The 13,965-nt window shown below is 41.7% G+C and overlaps 1 protein-coding gene across 5 annotated transcripts in view; it reads left to right on the forward strand.

Moving 5' to 3' along the window:
• The window catches only part of fam120b (family with sequence similarity 120 member B), a 203,910-nt gene that overhangs the window by 87,137 nt on the left and 102,808 nt on the right, over window positions 1-13,965 (forward strand). For all 5 annotated transcript variants that reach the window (XM_072267171.1, XM_072267172.1, XM_072267173.1 and 2 more), the window contains exons 3-6: window positions 5,672-5,852; window positions 9,045-9,158; window positions 9,680-9,855; window positions 10,439-10,531. In XM_072267171.1, the coding sequence (XP_072123272.1) occupies window positions 5,672-5,852; window positions 9,045-9,158; window positions 9,680-9,855; window positions 10,439-10,531 (564 nt within the window). The remainder of the gene's footprint in view (window positions 1-5,671; window positions 5,853-9,044; window positions 9,159-9,679; window positions 9,856-10,438; window positions 10,532-13,965) is intronic.

Here is a 13,965-nt window from a genome sequence, read left to right on the forward strand (position 1 = left end):
ACAGTGAATGGCGGTGCTGGCTCGAAGGGCTGAATAGCCTACTCCTGCACCTATTGTCTATTGTCTATTGAAAGGCTGAAAATAAACAGACCCCCATCCACTGCAATACTAACCACTGGCACTAAATACTCCCAGGTCACGCATAGCAGAATAAGTTCCCTGAGCACCACCCAACTGCATGGCATAATCGAATTCCCACACCTCTCCGTGTAAGCGTACCAAATTATCAAACTGCACACACTATATGAATAACTCTAACTCACCTAACAGAAGACAGACTTTGAAAAAGCCAGTCTTTAATGACATTCACTGTTAATTACCTCTGTGTATTGGGCTTTAAACTCCGATAGATCTGCCTGAGGTATGGAACCAAACTGAGCACAATGGTGAATGGGCACCACAGTAGCGTAGTAGTTAACGTAATGGTATTACAGCTCGGGGCAGTCAGGAGTTTGGAGTTTAATTCTGCCGTTGTCTGTAAGGGGTTTCTGTACTTCCTCCCTGTATAATGTGTGGATTTTCCCTGGGTGCTCCGGTTGCCTCCCACAGTCCAAAGGCTTACTGGGTAGGCTAATTTGTCATTGTAAATTGTCCTGTGATTAGGTTAGGGTTAATCAGGGTTATAGAGTTGTAGGGGCGGCTTGGCTCCAAGGGCCTCCTCAGTGCTGGATCACTAATCAAATAAAAGAAATGATTCATTGAAATAGACCATAGATAACACATTTCACTCAGAGGGCAGGAAAGATATTTTGTCAATTGATTTATGTTTTTACATTGCTCAAGTTAGAAGTAAGTTTGTGAATTGAGAAATTATTTTTGTTTCTATCAGTGTTAAACAAATTTGGGATAAAGTTGTGCCATATTTATAATGTGCCTGTTGCTGCTCTCTAAGAAATGCAAGATTTCATTGTTGTCTCTAATTTGCCTTCTGTTGGTGGATGCAAATTAAGGTGCCAGCTTTGGTTCCTTTGTGCCATGAGTCATAGGTTCATGGAGTTGAGAGTGTAATTATGCTGAAGCTTCATAGAGCAAGACACACAAAATCCTGGAGGAACTCAGCAGGTCTGTCGATGTTGTTGGGCCAAGACCTTTCATCACGACTGGAAAGGAAGGGGGAAGAAACCTGAATTAGAAGGTGGGGATGGGAGGAGAAGAAGTACAAGCTAGAAGATTATAGCTGAAGGAATGTGGGGAAGGGGTGATGAAGCCAGAAGCTGGGAGGTGAGAGGTAGAAGAGGTAAAGTGCAGGAGAAGAAGCAATCTGATAGGAGAGGAGTGTAGACCATGGGAGAAGGGGAAGGAGGTGGGGCATCAGGGGGAGTTGATCGGCAGATGAGGAAAAGAAAAAAGAAAAGAAGGGAGTCAGAGTGGGAAATGGAAGAAGAGGGAAGGGGGAGTTAGAGAAATCGATGTTCGTGCCACTCAGGTTGGAAGCAGAATATGAGGTATTGCTTCTCCAGCCTGATTCAATACTATATTATGCTAACTTTCTCTCTATAACAATGTTGATGCGTTTCACAACTACAGTCTCTTTGAGATATTGAGCACTTTGAGACATTCGGGGCTTACTGAAAAGTTTTACAAGTCTATTTTCACCATAAATGTTGTAGCAACCATGCAAAAACATTGGGTTCAAAGCAAAAGAGACTGGAACTACTCAGCTAGTCAGCCAACATCTGTGGAAGTTAATATTTCAATATGAAATGAAACAAGCTTCAACATTCAGAGAAAGAGAGAAGATATGTGATAGAATGTAAAGCAGGAGAGGTTAAATGGCAAAAGTGAAAAAGGGAGAAAACAGGAAAAGGTTACTTAAAGCTGTGAATTGTTACAGTAAAGTAATCTTGTGAAATTCCAGAGAAAATGATTGTGAATGTTTGATAACTAAATGAAAAGGCAGGAACTGTTGATAATCTGAAAACAGGAAAAGGTTACTTAAAGCTGTGAATTGTTACAGTAAAGTAATCTTGTGAAATTCCAGAGAAAATGATTGTGAATGTTTGATAACTAAATGAAAAGGCAGGAACTGTTGATAATCTGAAATTGTTGAATTCAGTGTTGAGTCTAGAAGGCTGCTCTGCCTGATGGTAGTCTGGCTTTTCCTGCGCATGAGCGTTCCCAGTATTTGACATTGGCTTTGTGGGAGAAGCCAGATAGTGTCAGTAGATGGTTGCCTCTCTGACTGGAGGCCTGTGACTAGTGGTGTGCCACAGGGATCAGTGCTGGGTCCTTTGTTGTTTGTCATCTACATCAATTGATCTGGATGATAATATGGTTAACTGGATTAGCAATTTTGTGGATAATACCAGGAATGGGGATGCAGTGGACAGTGAGGAAGACGACAATGGCTTGCAGAGGGATTTGTATCAGCTGGAAAAATGGGCTGAAAATGGCAAATGGAATTTAATGCAGACAAGTACAAGGTTTTGCACTTTGGTAGGACCGACCAGGGTAGGTCTTACACAGTGACTGGTAGGGCACTGAACAGTGTGGTAGAACAAAAGGATCTGGGAATACAGGTACATAATTCATTGAAAGTGGTGTCACAGGTAGATAGAGTCATAAAGAAAGCTTTTGGCACACTTGCTTTCGTAAATCAATGTCCTGAGTACAGAAGATGGGATGTTATGTTGAAGTTGTATAAGGTGTCGGTAAGGCCTAATTTGGAGTATTATGTGCAGTTTTGATCACCTACCTACAGGATAGATGTAAACAAGGTTGAAAGAGTACAGAAAAAAATTACATGGATGTTGTGGGGTCTGGTGGCTCTGAGTTATCCGGAAAGACTGAATAGGTTAGGACTGTATTCTTTAGAACGTAGAAGTTTAAGAAGAGACTTGATCAAGGTGTACTAAATTATGAGGGGTATAGATAGGGTAAATGCAAGCAGGCTTTTTCCACTGAGGTTCGGTGGAAATACAACTAGAGGTCATAGGTTAAGGGTGAAAGGTGAGAAATTTAAGGGGAACATGAAGGGAAACTTCTTCACTCAGAGGGTTGTGAGAGTGTAGAATGAGCTGCTACCACAAGTAGTGCATGCGAGCTTGATTTTGATGTTTAACAGAAGTTAGGATAGGTACATGGATGGTAGGTGTATGGAGGGCTATGGTCCTAGTGCAGGTCGATGGGAGTAGGCAGTCTAAATGGTTTTGGCCTGGACTAGATGGGCTGAAGGGCCTGTTTCTGTGCTGTACTTCTCTGATTCTATTCTCTGTGGCATCCACTCTGATGAAGTGCTTTGAGAGGCTGGTGCTAAAAGATAGCAACTCCTGCCTGAGAAGCAACTTGGATCCACTCCAATTTGCCTACTAGAGCAACAGGTCCACAGCAGATGCCATTGGCTCTTCACTCAACCCTGGAACATCTGGACAGCAATCATGCATACATCAGGACATCTTTCAATGAACATAGCTCAGCATACAGTACTGTCATCCCCTCATTACTAATCAATAAGCTTCAAGACTTTGGCCTCAATACTTACTTGTGCAACTAGATCCTTGATTTCCTCTCTTGCAGACCCCAATCAGTTCAGGTTGGTAACAGCATTCCCATAATCTCCATCCGCACAGGTGCACCACAAGGCTGTGTACTTAGCCCCCTGCTCTGCTTGCTTTACACATGACTGTGAGGCTAAACACAACTGCAATACCTTATTTAAGTTTGCTGATGACATCAGTGTCGTTGGCCAGATCAAAGCTGGTGATGAATCAGCATATAGGATGGGGATTGAAAGTCTGTCTGAGTGGTGCCACAACAACAACCTTTCACTCAGTGTTAGCAAGAGCAAGGAGCTGATATTGACTTCAAGAGGAGGAAACCAGAGGTCTATGAGCCAGTCCTCCACAGCAATCAGAGGTGGAGAGAGTCAGTAACTTTAAGTTCTTTGGTGTTATCATTTAAGAGAACCAGTCCTGGGTCCAACACGCAAGTGCTATACAAAGAAAACATGGCAACACTTCTACTTTCTTAGAAGTTTACAAAGATTCAGCATGTCATCTCGGTCTTTGACAAATTTCTTTTGACATATGATGGTGAGTATATTGGCTGGTTGCATCCTGGTCTGGTATAGAAACACAAATGCCCTTGGCTGGACGAGCCTACAGTTCAGTCTATCACGGTAAAGCCCTCCGCAACATTGAGTACATTAACACAGAACGCTGTCGCTGGAAAGCAGCTTCCATCATCAAGGACCCCTGCCATCTAGGCCATGCTCTCTTCTTGTTGCTGCCATCAAGAAGAAGGTGCAGGAGCCTCTGGAATCATACTACCAGATTCAGGAACAGAATTACACCTCAACCATCAGGCTCCTGAACTAGAGAAGATAACTATACTCACCTTTTCACTGAACTGTTCCCACAATGTATGGACCCACTTTCAAGGACTCCATCTCTTGTTCTCGATATTTATTGCTTATTTATTTTTATTTTTGTATTTGCTGTTTGTTGTCTTTTGCACATTGGTTGGGGGCAGTTTTTCATTAAATTCTATTGTGTTTCTTGTGTTTGTTTACTATCAATGCCTAAAATCTTAGGGTTGTATATGGTGACATATATGTACTTTGATAATAAATTTACTTTGTATTTTCAACTTTAAATAGTGATCAAATAATTTTTTCCTTTATAACTGTGCGTCGAATGGGCTGCCGGTGACAGTGGTGGAGGCAGATATGATAGGGTCTTTCAAGAGACTCCTGGATTGGTACATGGAGCTTAGAAAAATAGAGGGCTGTGGGTAACCCTAGGTAATTTCTAAGGTAAGGACCTGTTCGGCGCAGCTTTGTAGGCCAAAGGGCCTGTACAGTGCTGTAGATTTTCTATGTTTCTAACTGTAATAAGTGAGATTAAGCTGTAGATATAGTGCATTTGGATTTCCAGAATGCACCATTTAAAATACACAAGATAAGAGATCACGATATTGGAGAAGGTGAATAGATTAATTAGGCTTGTGAAGGTTGGTTCAAGAACCAAATGGTTGAAGGGAAGAAGCTGTTCTTGAAACTAGTAGTGTGGGACTTAAAGCTCAGGTATCTCCTGCCCAATGGTAGCTATGAAAAGGTGGCCCAAATGGTGAGGTTCTGTAGTGATAGATGTTGCCTTCTTGAAGCAGCGCCTCTTGTAGATATTATCAAAGGAGGGATGGATGTGCCTGTGGCTGAGCCCACTATTCTGTACAGCTTCTCGTATTCCTATGCATATGAATTGCTGTACAAGACAGTGATGCATTGACATTTGTTGTTTTGCAGCAGCAGTGCAGTGCAATATATAAAATGCACTATAAATTATAATGAGAGAATATGTATTAAATATGTAGTGCAAAAAGAGAGAAAAAATAGGTTGTTCATTGCCAATTCTGATGGTAAAGAAGAAGTTGTTCATAAACTTTGAGCATGTCTCTCTTCAGGTTCCTGTACCTCCTCTCCAATGGTAGCACTGAGAAGAGGGCATGTTCTGGGTGATGGGGTCCTTAATGATGGATGTCATCAATTTGAGGCATCACCTTTTGAAGATGTCCTCAATGGTGGGGAGGCTTGTGCTCATGATGTATTGACTTTTCCTTCACCATCACTGGTTTCCAGATGTTCCTACATTATAGCATTACAGTGGCTCACCAGACCGAACTTATAAAGAAAGAATATGCTCATTAAAACTATTTTCCTTTTTAATTTTAAAAGTTTGCAAGAGAGAAGCATTTCAAAGCTGAGAGCTCTATGGTTTATAAGATCTTGAGTACTGGAGAGGTTGACTGCAGCAACACACTGGAAGATGAGTTGGATCCAGACCTTCCTGGACAAGCAATTGTTTATCGATCTGCTCGACAGTCTGTTTATGGCATTCTTCTAGCAGCCGAATCAGGTAGGAATATTTTAAATATTTCGATTGTTCAAATGACAGGTGACACAGTTTCAGGTACCAACAACATCTTGCATCATTCCATAGACCTGGAGGAGTTTCATGAGGATGTTGAACTCTCAGGGTAATAATCAAGTGGCACTGCTGCTGTTAGGGCAACTTGGCCATTTAATGGGATTAGTTTTGCCATTCAAATGTCAGGGGAAAATAAGGATAGTTTTATTTCCTTACAATCCCAACATGACAATTAACCTTGATGTGAAAAGGACTTGCTCATTCAAGCATAACGACAGGAATTCTGCAGATGCTGGAAATTCAAGCAACACACATCAAAGTTGCTGGTAAACGCAGCAGGCCAGGCAGCATCTATTGGAAGAGTTTCAGTCGACGTTTCAGGCCGAGACCCTTCATCAGGACTAACTCTTCCTTCAGTTAGTCCTGATGAAGGGTCTCGGCCTGAAACGTCGACCGAAACTCTTCCAATAGACGCTGCCTGGCCTGCTGCGTTTACCAGCAACTTTGATGTGTGTTGTTCATTTAAGCAGACCACTTACAAAATGATTCCTTTATATACAAATCCAAGAATAAACAGTTATGCATTGTAGAAAATCTGTACTATTATCTGTACTACTTGTCTGTTTTCCCAAATTTCATACATCTCATTAGTTTCTTCACTATTCAGCCATGCATATGTGGAACCATAACGCACAACACCAACAGAGTCCTGAGTTTATATATTATCTGTAACATAGAAGAACATCCCATGGTGTTTAGCAAGGACCATCACGCTCCTGATCCAGCATGGATAACTTCCCACCTTAGCTCTGAACTGACTCTACAACCTGTAGACATATTTTCAAGAACTCTAAAACTCATGTTATAAGTATTATTTATTTACTTTTTTATTAGTATTTGAACAATCTGTCTTAATTTGCACACCAGTTGCTTGTCAGTCTTCGTTCATGTACAGTATGGTTCTTCATAAATTCTATTGTAAGTCCTTATTTTCCTGTAAATAAAGCCAGCTAGGAAATGAATCTCAAAGTAAGAAATACACCCTCTGATAATAAATTTACTTTGACTTTGATCCTAATAAGAAATTAGCACAGAGAAGGAAATATCAGGTGACTAAAAACTTCTTTGGATAGTCGGGTTTTAAATAAACGGAAGTTAGTATTCATGAATTTATAGCCAAGGGCACTAAGTATTGGTGAAGCAAGAGACTACAAATGCTGTCATCTGCAGCAAAAAGTAACCTGCTGGGGGAACTCAGTGGGTTAAGCAGCAACTATGGAAAGTCAATGTTTGGAGTTGAGACCCCTCGTCAGGATTGAGAGTGTAGAGGAGAAATAGCCAGTGTAAGGAGGTGAGAGGGCAGCTTGAGGCAGGGCTGGGCAGGTGATCGGTGCAACCAGGTGAGGTGGGAGATGATGGGCAAGTGGAAGAGGTGGAAACTGAAGGCAATAAATGAGTGTTTTTTAAAAATCTGGAATGTGCAAAATGTCTGAACTGGAGGAGCACAGAGAGCTCAATTTTCTTTTAAAAGATTACAGAGATAGGAGGGTTGAGTCCAGTGAGACATTTTGTAACTAAGAGGGAAAGGTTCTGGCTCAACAATACTGTCATTTTAAGTCAGGTGGAATAATATTAATGGGTAAAAGAGGTGGTGCAAGTTAGTCTACAGACAATTTCAATAACTTAAGTTCATAGAAGTAGAAGGTGCAACTCACCAGAGAACGTAAAATATCAAAGCAGTAGTAGCATCATGGTCCCTTGAACCTGTTCTATCCATCCTGAGGATCATTGGTCATCCTGTCTATTTCCTATCTGATCCTTATAATTCCTTGATACTCAAAATTATATCCATCTGAGCTTTGACTGTACTCAATACTAAAGCAACCTCAACCTTGTGGGTTAGTAGAGATTTTAAAGGTTCTATAACCCTCTAAGTAAAGAAATTTCTCCTCAGCCCAGTCCTGAAGAGACACCCATAATCCTCAGACTTTACTTCTTAATTCAAAGTTCAAAATAAAATTATTCTTCAAGTACATACATATCACCATACACTAACTTATGGCCAAGTGGTTAAGGCATTAGACTAGCTACCTGAAGGTTGTGAGTTCGAGCCCCAGCCGTGAGAATGTGTTGTGTCCTTGAGCAAGGCACTTAATCACACATTGCTCTGCGACAACACTGGTGCCAAGCTGTATGGGTCCTAATGCCCTTCCCTTGGATAACATTAGTTTCGTGCAGAGAGGAAATTTGCAGCATGGGCAACTGCTGGTCTTGCATACAACCTTGCCCAGGCCTGTGCCCTGGAGAGTGAAGACTTTCCAGGCGCAGATCCATGGTCTCGCAAGTCTAACGGATGCCTTAAACACTAGCTTGAGATTCGTTATCTTGTGGACATTTACAGTAAGTACAACAAAACACAACAGAATCAATGAAAAACTACACACACAAAGACAATCAATATGCAGAAAAAAGCAAACTGCAATTACAATGAAAAAATTGAGAACATGGTACATGACCTTGAGAACATGATGAATGAGAATTCTGATCTTTGCACTAAATAGCAGTTGTCTCTTGCATTTATTCTTTCAACCCTTTCAGAATCTAGAAGATCAGCTTTCATTCTAAGCCCCAGTTAATATAGGCCAGGCTTCCTGAGACACACTTTGTAGAACAGATTTCTCATCCAGAGTGAGGTGCTGGTCAGGTGAGGAAAAGATAAAGGGTGAGAGGGGAACTAGATTGCAAAATGGAAAAAAAAGATGGGATGGGGGGAGAGAAATTACCAGAAGCTAGAGAAATCAATGATCATGCTATCAGGCTGGAGATCACGATTATGACACAGGACAGAAAACACTTAAAATAATGCAGGCCTATTTTGAACTACCACCAGAGTGGACTAACTGGATAGCACTTTCAAAGAGCTGGCATTGGGAAAATGAACTAAATTGAGTTTGTCTATGCTCTATAATTCTATGATGCACAGAATAGGTATTATTAAAATACACTGACTTGAGAATTAGATGCTGTGGATTCATTGTCAGGGAAAGTCAACACAGGCCTGTGAGAATTAGATGAGCTCTTATCATTCTGAAAAGCTCTATGATTTTAATGTTTTGTAAGTTAGCTAAAAGGAGATATCCGGTTCATCTGATAATCCTGTTTGAAATTCCTTATGTCTAGAAGCCCAGCCTAATTCTGTCACACCATGCCGTACTGTAAAGGAATGGTTTGTATATCCAGGTAACCTGCTCCAGCAGCCAGATCTTGTGCCAGCTCTACCACCAGAACTACCAGGTACTTCCAGTCTTTTTTGCCTTTCTGTATTTTGACGTATGTAGCAGGAAAAAAAGTGAAAGGGCTCAATCCATACCACCTTTCATGTCTCCAGTGTGATATTGTTGCATTGCACGAATAAATACAGTACCTTTGAATTGGAATGACTCTTGCAGGAAATCTGGCTCCCAGGCTGCACCCAGATAAGAATTTCTAAACACCACTAAGACAGATGATTGGTAAACTTTTTACTTTGGTATTGAATGAGGGATTTGTAAGATCTCCAGCACTCCTGGATGTTTGTATCTTGGGAACACAGGATACTAACATCAACTGTAGAAACTGGAGCAGTTCTCAGTGAAAGCAAATAATTTCAGTTTTAATAGGAACACACAAAATGCTGCAGTAAATCAGGAAGTCAGGCAGCATCTATGGAAGGGAATAAACGGTCAATGTTTTGGGCCGAGGCCCTTCACTAGATCTTGAAACGTTGTTATTCCAGTTTTAATAATTCCAATAATAAATCAATCCTTTGTTTACAGGAGGAATTCCAGATTTACAAACCTTGTGGCTAACAGAGGGATCAGTGGTTGAGGAATTGCGCTATCGCACATTTCTGGCGTGCTTTGGCATACAGGATTTTATTGAGGAATTTCAGCATCTGGAAGATCCCACAATTACTGCGGTTTGCTGCCTACTCACCTATATCACACTGCAAGTGAGGAGAAGCAATGCTTGTTTCAGTCATGGTAATAATGCCATCAAAACCACCAGGTTTTCATGGCATCATTATGACAATATGTTTGCCACCAATAATGAGGGAGTTTTTCTTGTTCATTCACTGAAAATATTCTTAGTCGCCACTTACTGGTTAATGCAAGTATCTAATCAGCCATCATGGGGCAGCAACTCAATGCATGAAAGCATGCAGCAAGCAGTTCAGTTGTTCAGACCAAACATCAGAATAAGGAAACAATGTGATCTAAATGACTTTGATCATGGAATGATTGCTAGTGCCAGACAGGGTGGTTTTTTGAGATTTTCACCCACAACAGTCTCTAGATTTATGGAGAATGGTGTGAAAAACAACGGATCTTGCAGTTCTGTGAGTGAAAATGCTTTGCTAATGAGAGAGGTCAGAGGTTGTGCAGATCGTAACTGGATAGTCTAGAGGAAATTACGTGCAGGGCACCCATAGAATGCCCACAGAATGATTTAAAAGTTCAGCATGATCTTATGGTAGGTTGGAAATGGTCTAGTGTGATTCCAGTGTTTTAAATGTATCACATTGCTTGTTTCAGGTCAGCACATTATCTCTGGAGGACCTGAATGCATATTTGGCCCAAATGCTATGTATTCAAGAGAAGTCAGCTGACCATCTCAGTCAGATACAGGTACGTGATATTGCATGTCCCAGATAATTTTCATTTTACCTTTCCTAGTTTTTAGCACACAAAATTTGTGTTACCATCTACTGAATAAATTGATCTCTGTAATTAATATTCCATTTATAGAAGTAAACTAGGTTTCAAACCAAAATTACAGTTTCACGGAGTGCTTGTTATAAACTTACCTGTACCAGAATTCAGTGGATTAGTTTAACGATTTGAAAACTCCAAGTACATGTTAAACTGTTTAAATTCAATTAGTGCAAGTTTTTTAAATATTTGGTATGAATGATATTGACAGCTGCCGTCCTTCCATTTGCAGGGAATTTCACTACAGACCCATTCCCACCACATGCAACTGAATCCCAAGTCAATCTAGAACTCAAGGTCATGGGTTAAGGGTGAAAGGTGAAATGTTTAAGGGGAACATGAAGGGGAGCTATTTTACTCAGAGGATGGTGAGAATGTGGAACGAGCTTCCTGCAGAAGTGGTGGATGCAGGATTGATTTTCATATTTAAGAGAAATTAGGATAGGCACGTGGATGGGAGGGAAATGGGGGGCTATGGTCTAGGTGAGAGTTTCAGAATACAATGACTTGTAAAAGTATTCAGCCCCAATCCTTTGTTCCTGTAAATGACTATTAGAACCAAGGATATTAATCAGTTTAACTGAGAATTTTTATTTATGAATCACATGCTTCACAGAATCATATTTTACACAGAGAACCCCAAAACACAATAAACTAAAAGTTCAAAATCTGAAATGTCAGCAGTTCAAAAGTAATCATCCCCCTTTGCTCAGTACTTCGTTGAACCACCTCTCACAGATATTACAGGCACTCATCTTTTTGGATGAGTTTCTATTAGCTTTGCATAACGTGATGGAACAAGATTTGCCCATTCCTCCTTGCAAGATTGCTCAAGCTGTGCTGAGTTTGTTGAGGAGCGGCAGTGGACAGCAATCTTGAGGTCTTGCCAGGACTGTGACTGGGCCACTCAAGGCCATTAATTTTCTTCATTTGAAGCCACTTACAGTTAGTCTGGCAGTGTGCTTTTCGTCATTGACTTGTTTAAAGACAAATTTCCTCACTAGTTTATGCTTTCTGGCAGAGGCTAGCAGGTTTTATCCAGGATTTCCAATCCCTGCTGCTGAAAAACACCCAGTTAACATGATACTACCTCCACATACTTTACAGTAGGGATGGTGTTACCTGGCTGATGCACAGTATTCGATTTACACTAAATGTACGGCTTAGTGATGAGGCCAAAAAGTTACACCTTAGTCTCATCTGACCCCAAGACCTTCTCCCCATCTTTACAGTATCTTCTAAGTGACACATTGCAAACTTTTCATGGGCAAGGATTTTTTTTTTAGCCAGGGGTCCTTTGTTGCCACTCTTCCATAAGTATCTTTTTTGTGTAAGATTGTGGGTCGCCTGTATTGTAAAGCATTTTACTAACCGCTACACTCTGTGCCACCCATACCGTTACCATACTATTCTTCTCTGACAACTGAGTTTAGAAGGGCAAGCTGACAGTTTGGCTGTGGTTTCACAATGGACTACACTGAGCTCTGAGAACTGTTCAGTGCCTTTGAGATGGTCTTGTACCCTTTCCCAGATTTGTGCTTCTGTATTATCATTTCCCTAACTTGTCTTGAATGCTCTTTTGTCTTCATTTTGGTTTGGTCTGTTGAAAATCTACCATACAAGCATACAGACTTGGTTAAGGGGTTAAGTTGTTGTTCAGACCAAACATCAGAATGGGGAAGAAATGTGATTTAAGTGACTTTGAATGTGAAATGATTGTTGGTGCCAGACAGGGTGGTTTGAGTGCCTCAGAAGCTGCTGATTCCCTGGGATTTTTGGCTTAGCAGTCTCTGGAGTTAACAGAGAATGGTGCAATAAACAAAAAAAAAAATCCAGTGAGCAAAAATGCCTTGTTAATGAGAGAAATCAGAGGAGAAAGGCCAGACTGGTTCAAGCTGACAGGAAGGTGACAGTAACTCAAATAACTACATGTTACAACAGTGATGTGCAGAAGAGCATCACCAAGCGCATAACTCAGAGGCATTAGCAGCAGTGGAAGGCAGGCAGAGCACTACCAAATGCAGTGAGTTCATTCTTATTTTTTAAATCATAAAAGATAGGGTCTAGCAGAGTGGCCATTGTCGGAGCAGGGGCTAGAGTCAGAGTGAGAACTTGGAGTCTTGACAAGAGGCTGAGGCCAAAGAAACAGGTAAGAAGGGTAGGATTTTCCTTTTGTTATTGCCAATTTTGGTCTTGATTGTCCATCGTACAGTGCAGCCAGGGTGGCAGATATGTCAGAGGACTGCTCCTCCTGTAGGATGTGGGAATTCATGGAACCTGATGGTTTTCCTGATGACTACACCTGCGGGAAGCACAGCCAACTCCAGCTCCTGAAAGACCGCATTAAGGAGCTGGAGTTGGATAAACTAAGGATCATGTGGGAGACTGGGCAATTGATAGGTACAACCTTTGAGCAGATGGTTACACCCGGAGTGCAGAATTTGGGGAGTAGATGGGTGAACAGCGAGAGAGGTAAAGGGAGAAAGAAGTCAGTGCAGGGCCCCCCATGGCCATTCCCCTCAGCAATAGGTACTGTTGCTTTTGGATACTGATGAGGGGGATGACCTGTCTGGGCAAGGCAGCACCAGCCAGACCAATAGCACTGTGGTCGACTCTGAGCCTCACAAGGTTAGGGTGAAGTCAGGCAGAGCAATAGTCATAGGGGACTCAGTAGTTAGGGGGACAGATAGGAGATTCTTCGGCAGCAAAAGAGACACCAGGATAGTGTGTTGCCTCTTGGGAGCTAGGGTCCAGGATATCTCTGAGCAGTTGCAGAATATTCTTGAAGGGGAGGGTGAGCAGCTGGTGGTCGCGGCACATGTTGGTACCAGTGACATAGGTAGGAGAGGGGTGGGGGACCTGTGCAGTAAGTTTAGAGAGTTAGGAAGGAGGCTGAAGAGCAGAACTTCCAAGGTGGTAATCTCCAGATTACTCCTGGTGCAAAGAACTACGGAAGGTCAGAGCCAGAAGGTAGCACAGACGAATGAGTGGCTGAGGAGATGGTGCAGGGGGCAGGGTTTTAAGTTCTTTGGAACCTTTTCTGGGGTGGGTTGCACTTGAACTGGAAGGGAACCAATATCTTGGGAAGGAAGTTCACTAATGCTGTTGGGGAGGGTTTAAACTAGATTTTCAGGGGGGTGGGAACCGAAGTGAAGAGGTAGAGGATGGGGAGGTTGGGGCACAAGTAGAGACAGCTTATAGGGAGCTTGGGAGGAAGGACAAGCAGATGATAGAGCAAAGAAGGACTCAGCCAGATGGTTTAAGATGTGTCTATTTTAATGCAAGGAGTATCATAAACAAGGCAGATGAACTTAGAGAGTGGATCAATACGTGGAACTACGATGCTGTCA

The sequence above is a fragment of the Mobula birostris genome, chromosome 8 (assembly GCF_030028105.1).
Source record: "Mobula birostris isolate sMobBir1 chromosome 8, sMobBir1.hap1, whole genome shotgun sequence".
NCBI classification, from domain to species: Eukaryota; Metazoa; Chordata; class Chondrichthyes; order Myliobatiformes; family Myliobatidae; genus Mobula; species Mobula birostris.